Raw genomic sequence first — 18,383 nt, 5'->3', positions numbered from 1 at the left:
ACCGTCGCTGAATACCCAACTATAAACATCCTAGGGGTTACTATTGGGCAGAAACTGAAATGGGATAGTTATATACTATAGCTACAAGAGCAGGTCAGAGGCCAGGAATCCTATGACAAGTAACTCATCTCCTGACTCCCCATGGTCTGCCCACCATCTACAAGGCATAAGTCAGGAGTGTGATGGAATACTCTTCACTTGCCTTGATGAGTGCAGCTTCAACAGCACTCAAGAAGTTCATCCAGGACAAAGCAGCGCACGTGAATGCTCCCCCTTCCACAAACATTAACTTCCTCCACCACCAACGAACAGTGGCAGCAGTGTGTACCAGCTACAAGATGTACTGCAGGAACTCACCCAAGGCTCCTTCGGCAGCACCTTCCAAACCCATGACCATGACAATTTAGAAGAACAAGGGCAATAAATGCTTGGGAACACCTGGAAGTTCTCCTCCAAGCCCCTCACCATCCTGATCTGAAAGTATATTGCCATTCTTTCACTGTTGTTGGGTCAAATTCTTGGAACTTCCTCCCTAACAGCACTGTGGATTCACCTACATCACATGGATCGCATTGGTTCAAGAAAGCAGCTCACCACCTTCTCATGGGCAATAAATGCAGACCGAGCAAGTGATGTCCAAATCCCACAAATGAATAAAAAAGGAACACTAATATGTTAATTATAAGATACACATATGAAGGAAATTATTTAATCAAGTACCTTGAGCACTTATAAAGAGACTGTTGGGACACCAGGGAGGAAGCTGACATATATAATGCTGCATTCTATAAATAAATCTATTATCAAGAGAAGTATTAGTATCTAGTTTCATACTTCAACTGGCTTGGAATGGACTTAATATATTAGATGCATTTAAGTTAGATAAGCACTTATAGAAAAATAAAATGGAGGGCTACACTAAAAGGGTTAGAAATGGAGAGGGATAGGAGGAAGCTTCTGTAGAACATAAACATAAGCATTGACCAGTTGGGCCGAATGGCCTGTTTCTGTGTCGCAGTTTTTATCATGCTCGTGTTATGATTCATTGGCTGTTTCGGGTGCATATTTCAAGAATTTTCTGATTTCAGGCATTTACAGCTTTTTAACACAATGTATCAGGTACCAGCAAAAAGGAGACAACGACAATCTTATCCTTCAGTCTAATTACGAGAAAATAGTGCAAACTGAATAATTTTAAGAGGTGTTACTTTGAATCACACAATTGAATAATCATTTTAAACGTCAGACATATTTTCCCGATAATACGTGTAGCTACAGTCACGTAGAAATGTACAGTCAAATGTCTGGCAACCTGAAGAATCTTCCATCAAAAATGCAAATACTTACCTAATGGTTCTCAGAAGTTTGAAAAATACGCACAGGAAATTAAACCAGCATGTTAAATTTACATAGTGAAATTCTAAACTGTTAATGGACCATCTGCATTTTATGAGGATTTTGACAACATTAATGAGTCAATTGGGATCCCACTCTCTGGAGTTTGCGTACCTGCTGTTGTCTAACCTCTCCTACACTGAATTTCTGTACACCTTGATAAATGTTAAATGTGAAAATGAGCTATCCTTGGATTAATCCTGCTGTACTTCAGAAAATGAATGGCAACTGGATTCAGTGTGAAATTCTCAGAAATATGTCAATATGAGCAATACTTGCAGAAATCCATTAGGTGCAATGCCAAGTCTGCATTTTGTTACTTCAATCATAGCTACAAACTGCTCATACTGCACACTACTGTGATTCACATCCACAATGCAGTGATAGCCAGAAAGGTGACAAATGAGAGGAATGAGAAAGTGAAAAGAGCAATCAAGTTGCAAGACTCAAAAATGGCAGGCATAAAGAAGGCTGGAACCACATTAATCTCCACCAGCAGATAGGGTGATACACAGGAAGAGGGATTAAAAATCAGAAAATATATTTGCATAGAGCTTCAAGTATTTTGCCCCTTTAAACTACATGGAACCCATAAAGTATCTTCGTCCAAGCTTTGTTGGTTAACAAACTGAAATTAAAAATTGAGCCTTGTGTTGAGTCTTGACAGGGTTTGGTTTACAAATATAAGATGACTTGGGTGAACAAAATTGAACACAACAAAATTTAATTCCCACCTTTGACACAAGGCATGTAAAATTCCAAACCAAAGTTGGCTACTGTCTCCTCGTAATTCAAAGTTCTCCAGCACTAAAATATTTGGATCATCCAATAATATGAATAACGTAATACAGCTTTGATGCCTGGGAAATGTTAGGAAATTGGATCAAAGATGCAGTGGGTAATTTAGGAAACAACAATCTGAGGATAAAACTGCTAGCAATGAGTCAGAGGTATACATCCACACTTGGCCTGAGTTACGTTTCCCCATTCAGACTTAAACTGGTGAATGGGAATAAACAGGATACCCTTGTTCAGCCGGGGTGATTCAGTCAAGGTCTATTGTCCTCCGGGTCACTGTTGTCTGACTGGCTATTAGCCCTTTACAGAGCCCGATGGCCTCTTTTGTCCGTAGACTGGAGGTTAGTTGCATATTCATCGCATGGACCTGTTCTTGTGTAAGTGGGTGGGGGTAATCAAAAGCTCAGAAAGCGATGAGGTGGTCAAATCTGGACACGTCTGGACAGAATCTTCCTTGAGGGGCTGGACGGTGCTCAGAGAGATAAAAGAATCCTGTTCGAAGAGGTGGGAAGCAGAAGGATTTGGAAAGCCACCGGGAGAGGTCATGAGAAACTGCCACAGAGACATGCTTTCGGAAAAGGATCTGAAGAAGCTGCATTAACAGCAGGAATATGTTCTGTAAATGCAAGTAGCATTTTTGCCTGCCTGCACAAGATTTTATTTTACGTGGTTTAATGGGAAATTGTGTGTTAGGGTTAAGAGATACATGTACGCTGTTCTTGTTAGGTTTGAAGTTTAAAAGTTTAAATATTGTTTTTCTTTTGTTTTAATAAAGTTTTGTTTGTAAAAGTAACCAAGCCCTATTTCTTATGCAATCACTCCTGGAGTGAAATGATCTTTCCGCACAGTCTTAAAAATATAAAACAAATTGCGGTTCTGGTCGAGTACCGTAGTCACTGTTGGGACCTGGCTAGGCGTCCATAACAAAAGTGAGAATTGTGCTTCAAAAAATTGAATCTTATAATTTCAACTCAGTCTACTGTACAACACAACGCTCTCAAGACTTAGCTACTGTTGTCCTGGTCATACTGCCCCCTTTATAAATTCATATAGAAGATTCAACTGGGTGAAAGATTAATGTTTCACAATTTCTTCTAGCTGCACCCAATATGCATTGCTGGGAAAAGATTTAAGGAGAGAAAAGACCTTGTGCTTAAGGAACATTACTTGGCTACAACAATCCCCTTTGCGTTCCTGATTAGAGGCTGATGGCATTCAAACCCCCACACGGCCTTTGACTGATCTCTCACAAGTCATGCAGAAAGGTCGCGGGGCAGGTTATCTCATCCTAGTTTCTTCCCCCACCGATGATTCCCCCACCACCTAAACACGTTAACTGAGAAGCCCTGGAAATATAATTTTCAAAATTACTGCATTTCAGACGGTTTTCTGCTACTCTTTAAGAAAATTAAAATATATTGCGCAGAATCTGAATGGTTTTGGCAGGGCGTGTAGGTGCATCCTCGTGTAGCCATTGAAATTGCTAATTTACTCGATAAAGCATTCCAGTTAAGTTTAGCGAATGTCATAACCATATGGGAAAGAATACTTGTGGAATTAACAGTATAATTTATATAATTTTCATAAATCTATATATTATGTTGGACTAATATTACCACTTATAACTGTACAAAATGGATTTCCAAACTGCAGAGTGTAGATTGATATTCTTACCTCAGTACAAAGGTTTTTCAAGATAGTAAAGTCCCATTTCTTGGCATATCCGGCATTGTACTTCAGTATTGCATCCTTAAAAGACAACAATTTTCAAGTGATGGTTATTTATACCTGTGTCGTTGATCGGCGACAAACGCCACAGTTATGCCTTAACTAGAGGTTCGTGCCCCCAGCCAGGAAAAGCGCAGGAACCATGGTTCATGGGCTGAACTTATAAAACTAGGCAAGTTTGAGCACTCCAGTGGATGATAGACCAGCAAAGCAGTGACAGCTTAAAATGAGGGAGCCTTAAAACACAATGGTATGAAATCACCAGCAATTCCACAAAAATTAGGATCAACTTAAAAAAACAAACCCAGATAGGCAAAAATACAGAAAATCCAACGTTTTTTTTAAATTACAGCTGAATACTTTGATTGAAACTAAATGCAAGTTGGCCAAATTGAAAATGTACTCCCATTATCTGCCTCAAGCACTGTTGAAATCCATGAAAATAATTTTCTTCCATTTTTATTTAAAATCACAGTGACACTTAAAGATTACTTGACTTTACTATTTTAAAATTCCCATTCACCCTCTTAAGGTTTATTACAAAGCTTTTACTATTAAGGATAAACCCAGCTTTATTCTTTGGCCCCTACTGATATCAGTCAAAGAGGCAGCAGTAGTGCTAGTTACCCTCAAAATCACTGACTCGGGCGATGGGAAAACAAGAAAAATCATGATCAACATCTTGCTGCAGTGGACGAGCAACTGAATTTGTTGACAGCCTCCATGGCAAACAGTCCATCAACAATTGACTCTCTTTGCTGACATAACAAACATGGCCATCAAACCTATGGCAGCTCTGTGAATGAGCTAATCCTCACATTGCACTCCTATTTTACACTTTTAATCATTTCACTTTTTTAATAATTGACCACTTCTCTTTTGGAAACTTATCATTGCTTCTGACCATTTCTGATTCCATTTGCTACAGGTTTAAAAAAATTGCTCAACTTAATTTCTTATATTGGTGATGGCCATAGGTTTAAGCCCTTTAGTTGCCAACGCATGACAGTTTTTCCCCATTTGCCTCATCAAAACCGCTTTTAAATTTCAACACCACTATCAATCATTACTTAATTTTCCTGGCAGTAATAAAAAAAGAGCCTCAGCTCCTCCCTCTGCCCTCTCAACTGAAGTTTCTTCTCATCCTCTGCATCATTCAATTTACTTGTTTTTCGGATACGGTTCATATTGGAGAGTCTACATCACTGCCCAAATCAACATGCCCCGAGGCTTTCTCTCTACAGTCCTTAACGTGATGGTGCTCAAAAAAGGGAATTCCAGGGCATTATGAGAGTGGAGGGAGGTGCTGCTGGACTAAACTGGGTAATTGCCAGGAAAGGGGGATGGTGGGGGGAAGAGAGCGAGAGAGAGAGAAAGAGTGTATATTGAATTGTGCTCCAATCAGGTAAACTGCTCTGTCCTAGATGATGGTTGTATGGGTCCTTCCTGTTGATTCCCTTATTTTCCCTTTCTTTATTTCTTTACTATTATCATTTTTATCCATGAATGCTTAATGGACAAGTCAAGCAGCAGAAAGAATGAGGAATTCAAAAAGTTGCCACATATTATATGGTGCTAGTCTTCGAGCAACAAAACTCAAACTCTGTGGCACCCGAGAGGTGGGCTGGGATGGGATTCGGTCTGATTGGTTGGCTCGTGGCCAATAAATTGGCCAAAAGGCTATATTCTGCCCGGTAACCAGTAGTGATTGGATCCTGCCCGAGTGGGAAAACAGTGTTGGGTCCTGGGTGCTCAAAGGAGGAGGAGTTGCAAGTGTCTGCTCCCTCTTCTTTCTCTCTCCAGAAATCCGGTGAGCTGCTGCATTTCTGAACCTACAGAGAACCTGAATTCATGAATCTACAGTGAAAACCATTACAGACTGAAGACTGAGACCTTGACCTGAAAGTCTAGTGAAGAAAGGTGTGCTTAAAGACAACCACCTGAAACGAAAAATGTATTATTTTACTTATTATTTTCATCCCTCTCTTCCTCTGTGTTTCTCCGTCGTGTGTGTGCATGTGTATATATATGTACAGAGGGTGGGGCAAGTTAAAGTGGAGGATTAGAAATGAGATAGTTAACCAGTTGTATTTGCTGCATATTTCATTATGGTTCCTTCTTAAATAGTGTTTACATTTACAAACCTGGTGACTGTAATTATTGGGCAGACAAGGGCCAAAGACTTTGGGTATTTTTCTAAGAATTATTGGTTAATTCAATCATGTTGTGACTGCAGGTCAAGTGGGGTGGTTGGGAGGGGGGGGGGAAGAAGAGAGAGAGAGAGAGAGAGAGAGAGAGAGAGAGAGAGAGAGAGAGAGAGAGATAGAGTGCTCAGGGTTCATCTTAGTTAACGGGCCGTCTTCATGATTTTTATACCTTACTAAACTAGGGTTGCCAAAACCGGACAGAACGTTAACCAATTATTTGTCCATGCTTTGCATTATCTCTTAGACATTTTGCTATATGGCTTATCCGAACAGGCGCCAGAATGTGGCGACTAGGGGCTTTTCACAGTAACTTTATACTTGTGACAATAAAAGATTATTATTATAAAACCCCATTTATAACACCTAGGATTGAACAGTTTTTCTCCCCCAAATTTCCCAACAAGTAAGCGTTTTAAATTCATATGTGCCTCACCTGACAGATCAGACAAGATGGCTACTCGCTGCCTTGGCAATGACAGTTTCAGTTAAGATGCAGAATACTAATTTACTGGTAACATAGCGCATCTTTAAAAATGTGTGAAGCATTAGGAGGGCATTATTTCAAAGTAACACTGGGGAAGGCCTTTTGGACAATTTTTTGCAGATTGTTAATAATTTGTGAAGGCGATTTCACGGAATAGGAAATGCAGCCAACCCATGTCAGCCTGCTGTCTGAAAGAACTATTCACATAATCCCATTTCCCCATCCTGTCAGTCCCTACAGTCCTTTAAGGACTGCAATTATCGTATGATAGTAAGAATGCATCGACTGCAATCATGTGAAAAGTTTAATCAGTCCCTCAATAAAACACTAGAGTGCCTCTTTGTTCCTTCATCAGTGCTACAAATATACTGCCGATGCATTGATGATGACTGTACTGTCAAACTACCAACTGCTAAAATACCAGAGACCGGAAATTTAGAAAAAAATGATTGAATCTACTGCAATATCCTGCAAATGTCCACACTCGTGCTGCTAAATCCATTTGCAGCCTTGCTGTCTTAATATTTGTAAAATATCTTTAGAGTAAAAATGCGAGCTTCTTCAGAGATCTCAGTGCTTACTTCACTGATGGTGAAAGAGAATTTTTCATTCAACATGCAAATATGTTCAAAAGAACTGATTTCTGGGCAGCACGGTGGCGCAATAGTTAGCACTGATGCTTCACGGCACCGAGGACCAGAGTTCTATTCCAGCTCTGGGTCACTGTCCGTGTGGAGTTTGCACATTCTCAACGTGTCTGCACGGGTCTCACTCCCACAACCCAAAGATGAGCAGGGCAGGTGGATTGGCCACTCTAAATTGCCCCTTAATTGGATAAAAAGAATTGGATACTCTAAATTTATTTTTAAAAAGAACTGATTTCTAGCAACAATTTGTCAAATAAACTCTTAATGAAACCCGACCCGAGCCCACAATTGCAGATTTAACTTTGTTTCAAACTGCACCTTCACATCCTCCGAGTTAGTAAATGTTCTCAACAGTGCTGATTGAATCAACACCCAACGACTGCTCACATTCTTGCTTCCATACTGAAAAGTAAAAACAAAGTAATGTTACCTTGGGTGTGGTTTATGTTCACAAGCAGTACAGTACAACTTACACATTCAAAAATAATTCAAAAGTGCAACCTTTAAAATTTGACACTTCCTTGAAAATACAAATGTTGTATCATAAAATAATCAATTGGATATTTTAAAAACGGCCTTCATAATTACATCTGCTGTGCATGCAACATTACATTACATATCCAATGGCAATATCATCACCGAGTCACTCACCAGCAAATCATTGACTAGAAAATGAACTGAACCAGCCATAAATAATGCGGCCACCAGGGCAGGTTAGAGGTTGGGAATTCTGCAGTAACTCACCTGCCAATTCCCCAAAAACTCCACACGGACAGTGACCCAGGGCTGGGATCGAACCTGGGACCTCGGTGTCATAGGCAGCAGTGCTAACTACAGCGCCACCGTGTCACCCTTAGGTCCAAGTTCCTTTGAAGACATCCCAGAACGAACATTTAAAACTGTATCTCTCATAACTAGATTAGGTCATTAATCACAGAACATTACAGCACAGGAGACCATTCAGCCCATTGTGCCTGTGCTGGCTCTTTGAGAGATTTCCAATGAGTCCCACTTCTCTGCTCTTTCCTCCATAACCCTGCAATTTGTATTCTTTTTGAAGTATTCAGCCAATTCCCTTTTGAGTTATTCCTGAATCTGCTTCCATTACCCTTTCAGAGAGTGCATTCCACATAATCAGAACTGTGTAAAATAAAGTTCTTCTGCCAATTATCTTAAATCTGTATCACTTACCTGTCTCCCACTGGAAACTGTTTCTCTTTATTCACTCTTATCAAAACCCTTCATAGAACATACAGTGCCAAAGGAGGCCATTTGGCCCATCGAGTCTGCACCGACCCACTTAAGCCCTCACTTCCACCCTATCCCCGTAACCCAATAACCCCTCCTAACCTTTTTGGACACTAAGGGCAATTCAGCATGGCCAATCCACCTAACATGCACATCTTTGGACTGTGGGAGGAAACCAGAGCACCCGGAGGAAACCCACGCAGACATGGGGAGAACGTGCAGACTCTGCACAGACAGTGACCCTGCAGGGAATCGAACCTGGGACCCTGGCGCTGTGAAGCCAGAGTGCTAATCACTTGTGCTACCGTGCTGCCCGTATGATATTGAACAGTTTCATTGTATTTCCCTTCAGCCTTCTCTGTCCCAAGAGATCACCAGCTTCTCCAGTCTCTCTGTGTAATGGGAGCCCTGTATCACTGGTGCTATTTCAGTAAATCTCCGTTATGCCTGCACTGTCTATTATCACCATCTCTCAGGCCATTACAGCTTCCTTATAATGTCCTCCCCAGAACTGGATACAATATTTCATCTGGTATCTTGAAGGATTCAGCATGTGGCGAGCAAGAAAGAGCCCAATGAATAAATGACAGACACAAAGTGTCATCCATACTAGCATTAGAACAAGTAATGTTTTGTGCAGATGCAGTAACTCAAACATACTGATTGAAGATGTTCCACAAAGCCACTTGCATTCGGTTTACAATCACAAATGGTCAGGTTTTCTGGACAATGGTAGTATACAATGTGTGTGTTGACTCTTCAAACAAAGGTATGGAACAGGGTAATCTAAATTGCATGATCAAATCGAGATAAATGGCAATTAATGAGTTCCAAAGACAAAATGCTTGTGCATCAACTGTTCAAGGAGATGCAGTACATTGCACTCTAACTGATCTTAAAGTGACACCTGGTGATTAAAGTTAAGAACTGCAATTCCAAAACAAATCATTTCAACCAATTTTTCCTGAAGTGGAAATAACCACAGAATCCTCTAGCATAGAAGATCATTTAGCTCATTGTGTTTGTGCTGGCTTTTTTAATATATTTGTTATTAGGGTTTGCAACTTTTGCTGGACTGAGAAGAATGTAAAGTATCGACCCATAAGGGTTTAGTGTCCTCCAAGTATCCACATATCTCACCTTCTCACACACCGAGGCCAACACCTTAGCTTACAGTGTGGGAGGGCTCCCAGTAACTGGGAGCTTGTCTATCAAAGGGTTCCGGTGGCACTTAAAGTTATCAGCCACTAAGGAGTTAGCTGAACCCAACTCTGCAAGTCCAACAAAATCTTATTTGGAGGTCCATACACATTCATTATTGAGACAATGTCTCCATGCACTGAACTGCTAATGATCACATATCTAGCACCCTTATCCTTAGTATCTTCATGGCAATGTTTTATTGACCAAGATTGCCACATCTCTACTACTCGATGAAAAAAAGTCGAACGAAACCTACCCCACCCAATCCCACTTTAAGTGCTCCTTATCATCCAAATGAGTTTCTTGTCACAAAGCTATGTCCACTTTCCCTTTAGGAAAGGAGAGAATCTACTTCCTTTTTATAGGATAAATACCCCATACATCCCATGAGCAAATTTTAAGATTAACTGCCCCCATTACATAGGCCACAGAAGAAGAATAGGACCAGATGTTTGCGCCACAATCGAGTGTGTGCCATGACACCCCTCCTCGAACTCATTTTACATCAGAGGCACCAAAGCAACCTCAATATGTTCCTCTTCCGGATAAAAGACCTGTCTGTACCAATGCAGGATACTACCAACAACACAGACTCCCTTATAATAATAAAAATGCAAAAGAATCACAACCCAATAGTTCTATGGGGATTATTCCTCAATAAGACGGAGGACCCAAAGAATTAACCTCACAGCCATACTGTCATTACCACCAGGATGCAATCTCACAAGGACAGGGGAAAAAAGCCAACAAGGGAACGGGAGTCATATGCCCCTTCCGCATTCGAAGTCCACCCATGAAGACCCAAATCCACCACCCACCCACCCTCCAGCAATGGCGCCACTCGATTCTGCCACGAATAAGACACGGATAATAAGAAAGAAAACGACAGATTATTAGCACATGGTAACATCTAATATGACAAGCTAAGATTCCCTAAAATATTCGAGAAGATGACGGCCTTCCATATAGTGCTCAAATATTAGCCTTAACGACAGGATACGGTGTGCTCTTTCCAATTTGAAATGCCCAGCCTTCACATTCAGTTTAAGAAAATGTGGTAGTCCGTTCTCAAAGAACTAAATAGGAGCTTCACCCTCCCCACCCTTGGGCAGATAGTGACTCGGGCAGATCGTGATTTGGATATTCTTTCTCCACCCTCGGTTCTCCAACTCTGCCTGGATTTCTGAATAGCACAAAGCCGATTTTCCAAGGATTGAAATCAGTGCTTCAGTTAGGAAGCAACACGTTCAACATTCTAGGATTCTCTCCTCCGTATTATCAAGCCGGTTATTAGCGTTCTGCAACTTGGCCTCACGAGCACACAAGCTTCAAGGTCAGCACGTCGAGTCAATGCTCAATAATGCAGATAATGTCGGCAGTCATCATTTTCACTGCCTCGGAGTTTGCAGGTCAAGAGACTTCTCAGGGATCATGCCACCATATTGAAAGGGTGGCTCCAGCCCCGCTGAATCCACCTGCGCCCCTTTATCTCTGGATTTCTTGGGGCAGCACGGTGGCAAGCATTGCTGCCTACGGCGCTGAGGACCCGTGTTCGAATCCCGGCCCTGGGTCACTGTCCGTGTGGAGATTGCACATTCTCCCCGTGTCTGCGTGGGTTTCACTCCCACAACCCAAAGATATGCAGGGTAGATGGATTGGCCACGCTAAATTGCCCCTTAATTGGAAAAAATAATTGGGTACCCCAAATTGAAAAAAAAATCTCTGGATTTCTTGATGTTTTTCGGTATATTCTTACCAACACTAATTTCAACGTTTTCCAGGGACATCATATCAATTATTAATTAAAGCATTAGGCAGATGAGTGTCGGGTAATCAGGATAAATGAGGGACAAGCGAGTTGCACAGAGCCCATGGAAAAGCGACTATTCCTGTACTTGCATCACATTGTCGCCTCTGTGCTGGCTTTTGCAAAGAACTTCCCAATTCAGTCCTGTTCCCAGAACCCTACAAACAAGTAATTTCCAATTGCCTTCTGAAAGTTAATAGGGAATCTGATTCCACAACTTTCAGATACTGCATTCCAGTTCTCAACAATCAACAATGAAGAAATTCCTCTACATTTTCCTTCAGTTATTGTCAGTTATTTTAAAACTATGGCCTCCGATTATCCACTTATTTGTCAGAGGAAATTGTTTCAATCTTGTTACTTGTCCAGTAAACCAAGGAGACTTTTGGTCACTAGATGTTCCCCAGCTCCTGAATCCTCATCTCCTGGATCCTGACACACAGACGTCTGTGAGTTTCAGGAATATCATTAGGAAATCCTTCCCCTCTCAAAGCCCATAGCCGTAGCAACGTGAATCACGCATGTATCTAGGTAGAAATGCTGATTAGCTATGTGAAGCCCCAACTCAATCTTGGAAATAAATGAACCGTTTGAAGCATTGTGGTTGACAACACAGTTATCAACAACTTCCTGGGGCATGGAAGACCAGTAGACTAACCACTATAAACATAGGTGCTTCTGCCACTCCCTCCAAGTGCGAACACCTTACATCTTTCCAGCAAACAATCTGGGCTTGCGTTTAACTGCAGCCATGTCACCCAGGCCTGTTATGAGGCAGACTTCAGAACAGGTCACATGATCCCCCCTTTTCATTTTACCCTTAAAGACAAATTACCAAATATAACTAACCTATAAATCTGATATTAGTAACACTCTGCTTGCCCTCTCAAAACCCACATACTTTTGAGTAAGGCTCCAAGAAGAACAACCTCAACTTTGCCAATCTTGGGCAGCACTGTGGCACAGTGGTTAGCATTGCTGCCTACGGTGCTGAGGACCCGGGTTTGAATCCCGGCCCTGGGTAACTGTCCATGTGGAGTTTGCATATTCTCCCCGTGTCTGCGTGGGTTTCACCCCCACAACCCAAAGATGTGCAGGATAGGTGAAATGAAATTCGCTTATTGTCACGAGTATCCTTCAATGAAGTTACTGTGAAAAGCCCCTAGATGCCACATTCCAGCGCCTGTCCGGGGAGGCTGGTACGGGAATCGAACCGTGCTGCTGGCCTGCTTGGTCTGCTTTATAAGCCAGCGATTTAGCCTTGTGAGCTAAACCAGTGGTGGATTGGCCACGCTAAATTGCCCCTTAATTGGAAAAAAATAACTGGGTACTCTTTAAAAAAAAAAATTTTTTTTAAACTTTGCCAATCTCTCCATATAACTGAACGTCCGCATTCCTGGCATCATTCTGGTAAACCGCCTCTGTACCATTTTCATGGGCTTGACATTCCTTCATAAATGTGGTACCTGGAATTGTACACAATACTCCAGCTGAGGTCTAAACACTGCTTTGTAAACTTTTGTTTTTATTTTCAATGTTCTTTCTTACAATGGCAAGTACTCTCTCGTGTACTTTCTTAACTGCCTCACCAGCTTGCTCTGGCACATTCAAGGATTTCAAGCCAGACAGATGGCAGATAGAATTTAATGCAAAGGATGAAGCGATGCACTGGAGGAACAACATGGGATGCAGCATAATTTAAATGCACCCACAATACCCTCTGCTCTTTTACATCCTCAAAGTAGTACAAATTATGCCTCCCCACTTTGTTCCTCCAGTGCATCACTTCATACTTTGCATTGAATTATAGGTGCCATCTGTCTGGCTACATTCTCCTGAAGTTTGCAATCAATACAGTTTAAGATTACACCAGTAATCTTAAAGTCTGAATTTTCTTGTTCCTATACTGCTATTTTGTTGAGTAAAAATTTTAAATACAAGGGACCCATAGTATTTTTAAACAACCTTCAAAGACTGTTACCTTATGACAATCCACTTCTCTTCATTCAGCTAATCCATTTACAAGTCAGTTAGCCTATATAGGTTATTAAACGGCCACATGATTTATTGATGGTGTTGCAATAATCCAAAACTACACAGGAAAATATAGTTGAAATTTGTATCAGAAATAATATTGTACAAACCTGCAAGTCCTTGAGACTCCCAACTAGGTACAAATATTAGAGCTCCAGGCCACTCGTCACAATGATCCATCTGTTTTTTACGAGGTAGTTTTCACCAGTTCCCAGCTAAACCGCCAGGCACAACACTACGTCAAGACAAACTCTAACTTGGCAGTGGGGTAATCAGATGATATCTGGCCACTTGCTGCATCTGAAGGATCAATCCTGCTGGCTAATCACAGAATTACATTCTTAACAGCCATAGCAGAATGAGCGATAAGATGACTAGTCATTTAATCAAGTGCTGGATTAAGTTGCCATGTTAAATCTAGCCACAAATTCTGCAGGGTTCATATCTAGGTGGCCTACCTACCCAGCCATGATGATCAGGTATTTTACATATTCCAGCTAGTTAAATTAACAATTTTCCAATTTAAGGAACTGCAAGTTGCAGAAAAATGAAACGATTTGGAAATCAGGCTCAGACTTGTGTGGTAAACTGTAATCCAATTCTACTCAGTTGAGCATGTTTGCAACGCACATAGAAAAATGAACATTAACATTTAATTACAGTATGGGAATCCTTTACCTCATTTTCAACAGGGAAAAGATTTTGCTCAGAGCAAGGCATTTTCACGTGTTTGTCATCCCAGGCATCTTTACAAAATGTGGGATAGGGTCGAGGGACTTCACCGCTTTTCAACAAGTCTGTCTGCAATATAAGCACAAAGGTAACCAGCAACAGTGTCATGTTCTGCAGGCAAAACAGTTTTTCACACCAAAAGATGTACATATCAAAAAGAAATACCCCATGGTTTGACATGCCTAAAATATTAGGGTACAAAGTAGCACCCTAATATTGCTGTACAAGGCAAATATTAGGGTACAAATAGTACATTAAAAATACTTGGCAAGTTTCTTGCTGCAGTTTCTAGTTTATTGGAGTGCTGTAATTCTTTTGTATAAAGTTTTTTGAACTACTTTACTAAATTTGTAAATAGAAAGCGGCTTGCTGCAGTTATTGGAGTGCTATAACCATTTCGCCTAAAGTCTTTTGAACCACTTAGAACATAGAACATAGAACAGTACAGCACAGAACAGGCCCTTCGGCCCTCGATGTTGTGCCGAGCAATGATCACCCTACTCAAACCCACGTATCCACCATATACCCGTAACCCAACAACCCCCCCCCCTAACCTTACTTTTTAGGACACTACGGGCAATTTAGCATGGCCAATCCACCTAACCCGCACATCTTTGGACTGTGGGAGGAAACCGGAGTACCCGGAGGAAACCCACGCACACACGGGGAGGACGTGCAGACTCCGCACAGACAGTGACCCAGCCGGGAATTGACTAAATTTGTAAATGGAAAGTGTGCAAAATCAACAAGTGACAACAATAGATTTCAACCTTGCTCAGTTGGATGATCTTGTTTGCCTTGTACAGCATTTTAGGTCTGATGTGAAGTGAGTTTGGCAGTCTCAATGCAAATTTTTGTGGATTTGGTCCCAAAGCACAGCACTTAGCAATAAGTCAGCTTTACGGAGACAGTTCAAGTTCTTCTTTCCGGACAGTTCAGCTGGATAGGATAGTTATGTAGCCAGGCTTACCTGTAACAATGCTTAATAAATAGATGTACATGGAATAATAAGTTGGGTATTCATATTTTCAACCACTGGGTATACTGGTTAAAAAGAGATTTTATGTAAACTTACTCGAATGGTCACTGAGTGATTGCTGGATACTCTCAAAAGTGGCAGAACACCGCTGCATTCTGGCATCCTTTGCATCTCATTGATTGGAGTTCCAAGACATTTGATATCCACAGGGCACCTTCCGCGGTTAGGTCTTTTGTCTTCCATCTCAGGATTCCCTCTGCTAGAAGTCAAATACATTTTAGCATAATACTGCAACTCACGTTGGAAAGATAACAATTAATTTGTAGATCATGGAGTGCAACGTTTCCTTACTTTCAGAGGATGAAAAAAATCCAAAGAATTAAAAACTTAACACTTAAAATAGTTTACAATATTTGTTTTTCTTATAGCCTGTTTTACGTTTCTTGGTTCGATGCTGCAATCCTCCAGGTGAACAGAGATCTGTTCACCTGAGCCAATGTTCAGATTTGCCCTTCAAACCAATTTACAGGCTATTACACTGAATATTTCAGATAGAAAATAACACTACTCTTGTTATGCAATTGGTTCAAAAGGATGTTAAATATTACCTTTGGGAGAAAGCATCTATTCTGATGTTAATTCTCATTACCCTACTTAATAAAACACGATTGTGATGGAAACTAGTAATCTATGTCTCCAAATGAGCTTCAACTAGAAAAATATTCAAAAACTAAGCAAGGTCATTTAAAAAAATGTATATTGCAATCTCATTTTAGAATCATACAATGGCCTTTTCTTAATTCATTCTTGGGATGTGGGCATTGCTGGCTATGCCATCTATTGCCCATCCCCAAATGTCTTTGGGAAGGTGGCGGTGAGATACATCCTTGAACAAAAGGCACAAAAGGCAGCCACGTGGCTCATCAAATCCTGTTTAATGTTTTGAAAATCCAGCGAGAGGTTGTGTTGTTTAATTTTTACCCACATTGTGTGATGCCTCCTTGTAGGAGCACTCCGAGCCTGTTAACTACCAAATCAATAGGAAAATACATGGAAATGGGAAACCAATTGATTTACACAGTATAAACAGAATGAATATATCAGAGGTCAAAGAAAATGAACCATTCACGGAATTGGCAACTAAAGATACTACTGCCCCCCCACATATGCTTGAAAATGCTGCAGCATTAATTTGCTTTGTATGCCCTATCATTCTCTTATCTACTGTGGAAATATTGCTAACAATAGCAACAACTAAAAAGAGATTTTGATGCCCCCCCCAAAAATCTCCAAATAGTAAAGTCACTGATTAAATTAAGAACTCTCCATTGCCTTCCAACAGTACTGTGAAGGGGCCTATTGAAGGAAGGGGGACTGGTTATGATAGTCACCCACCCAAAAAATACTGCACACAATAAGCAAGTTGCAGTTACATGGAAACCAGGTTATATCAATTTTTTTTTAATTCCTCAGATTTCTTTCAGGTTCATGTAATCTTGGCCAAAATGAGGAGCTCAGCACAAGCTTGCACAAGTTGCAAACTGTGCAGCTGCTGATGTTCATTCCCAACTTCCACAGGCAGGCAGTCACTTCAGAAATAATCACTGATTGTGTAATATTTTAAGATTAATTGATCATAGAACAGACACAATACAATAAGTGATTTGGGGATATTGGAAAAAAGCTCAAACATTCACTTACAGACTTTTCCATTTTTGACGACACCAGATGAGCAACCCAGAAGCAGATGATTGCTCCTGATTCCTGTCCCTTCCATTGCTGGACATACACATTACTGCAGCACTTCTGCAGATGTAGTACTTTACTGTCTGTCAATTACACAACACGCTTAATTCAATGCAATTACATCCCTGGGGGCAAAAGTAGACTGTCCAGCAAAACTGTAACCATACAATAACCAAATACATTAATACATTAACCAGCTAATTTTATTAAAAAGACCAAGCGTGGGTACTGCTACTCCTAACTAACAACGCCAAACACATTTGCCCAGAAAAAAAATAGGCTTTTATAGTATTAAATTAGTAAAAGCATTACTTGAGGGCTCAAAGCGAAATTGTTTCAAAATGTGTCACCATTGATGTTCCAATTAAACCTGATAACTAACCCCTGAAGGATGAATTCCAAAATTAGGGTTAAACACAATAAAAGTCAGCCGTGTCAATGTTGGCATGCTGCAGCTCTATTGTCACATGCACTAACACTGTGGTGTGATGAGTGTCTCATCTTTTCATCATATCAGTAGGAAGTATTGACGCAGAGCCTGCGTCACATCAACAGCTGACCAAAGTTAATGGGGATTCAGCATTAGTAACACATCCACGCCTTCGGGATTGTAACTTGTGATGGCCATGGCAAGCATTTAATGTCTGCAAATGTTTTATTTGATTTGGTTGTGATATTCGAATAAAGTTATAAGATTTTTGATTACATTCCAACTTTTAAAAGCAAACCTCCTCGCCAGTCCTCTGCCTTCCATCACTTCTTCTTAAGCTTTGCTTTCACTTTGTTCTTCTATTAACACATTCTGCTGTCTTACCTTTATGCCATTATCAGCACCTTCCATATCCTTCACACTGCTATTAACCCTTCCTTTGCCTTGTGCCCTACGCATCTTTGTTGCAATCTCTCCTAGCTCCCACCTATCACTGACTTTTTACTTTGTTCGCCATCCCCTCTTATGTAGTATATAATCCATCACATTTCTCCCTCTCTTGAGCTCTGAAGTCATGCAGACTCAACATGTTAACTGTTTCTCTCGCCACAGAAATTTCCAGACCTGCTGAGTTTTTCCAGCATTCTGTCATTATTTGAAAAGCATGGGTTTGTTTATTGTCAATTGAAACTGAGATCCATAACTTCAATTTATGCTTTTGTAAATCAGACTTATTGCAACATCCAAGGTTCTTCTTCACTGCACTATGCTGGAAGCATCAAGCATAAACTGCTGGCAAACGGCTTCCAAATTCAACAGACCATTTTTTTTGTGTTTCTAATCCAGTAGGCCTTTTGAAATTTTATCAAAAAGCTCCATCCCTTCTGAAGTGGAGGGGATGAAAAAATCACTTTGTAACCAAATCTGTGCCTGAACAAAAACAAA

At 40.7% G+C, this 18,383-nt stretch overlaps 1 protein-coding gene across 7 annotated transcripts in view; it reads right to left on the bottom strand.

The window, feature by feature from the left end:
* The window catches only part of parga (poly (ADP-ribose) glycohydrolase a), a 159,245-nt gene that overhangs the window by 129,226 nt on the left and 11,636 nt on the right, over positions 1 to 18,383 (bottom strand). For 2 of the 7 annotated variants that reach the window (XM_038783246.1, XM_038783245.1), the window contains exons 4-7: positions 15,359 to 15,521; positions 14,230 to 14,352; positions 7,578 to 7,661; positions 3,868 to 3,942 (exon numbers count right to left, since the gene is read on the bottom strand). In XM_038783246.1, the coding sequence (XP_038639174.1) occupies positions 3,868 to 3,942; positions 7,578 to 7,661; positions 14,230 to 14,352; positions 15,359 to 15,521 (445 nt within the window). Of the gene's footprint in view, positions 1 to 3,867; positions 3,943 to 7,577; positions 7,662 to 14,229; positions 14,353 to 15,358; positions 15,522 to 16,963; positions 17,092 to 17,390; positions 17,472 to 17,822; positions 17,913 to 18,383 lie in introns of those variants that run through there. The other 5 variants (XM_038783248.1, XM_038783249.1, XM_038783250.1 and 2 more) reach the window with 5 other exon arrangements.

This window comes from Scyliorhinus canicula, chromosome 22 (genome assembly GCF_902713615.1).
Source record: "Scyliorhinus canicula chromosome 22, sScyCan1.1, whole genome shotgun sequence".
In the NCBI taxonomy this organism is placed as follows: domain Eukaryota; kingdom Metazoa; phylum Chordata; class Chondrichthyes; order Carcharhiniformes; family Scyliorhinidae; genus Scyliorhinus; species Scyliorhinus canicula.
The sequence above is the reverse complement of the archived record's forward strand: the minus strand, read 5'-3'. Positions and strand labels throughout refer to the sequence as shown.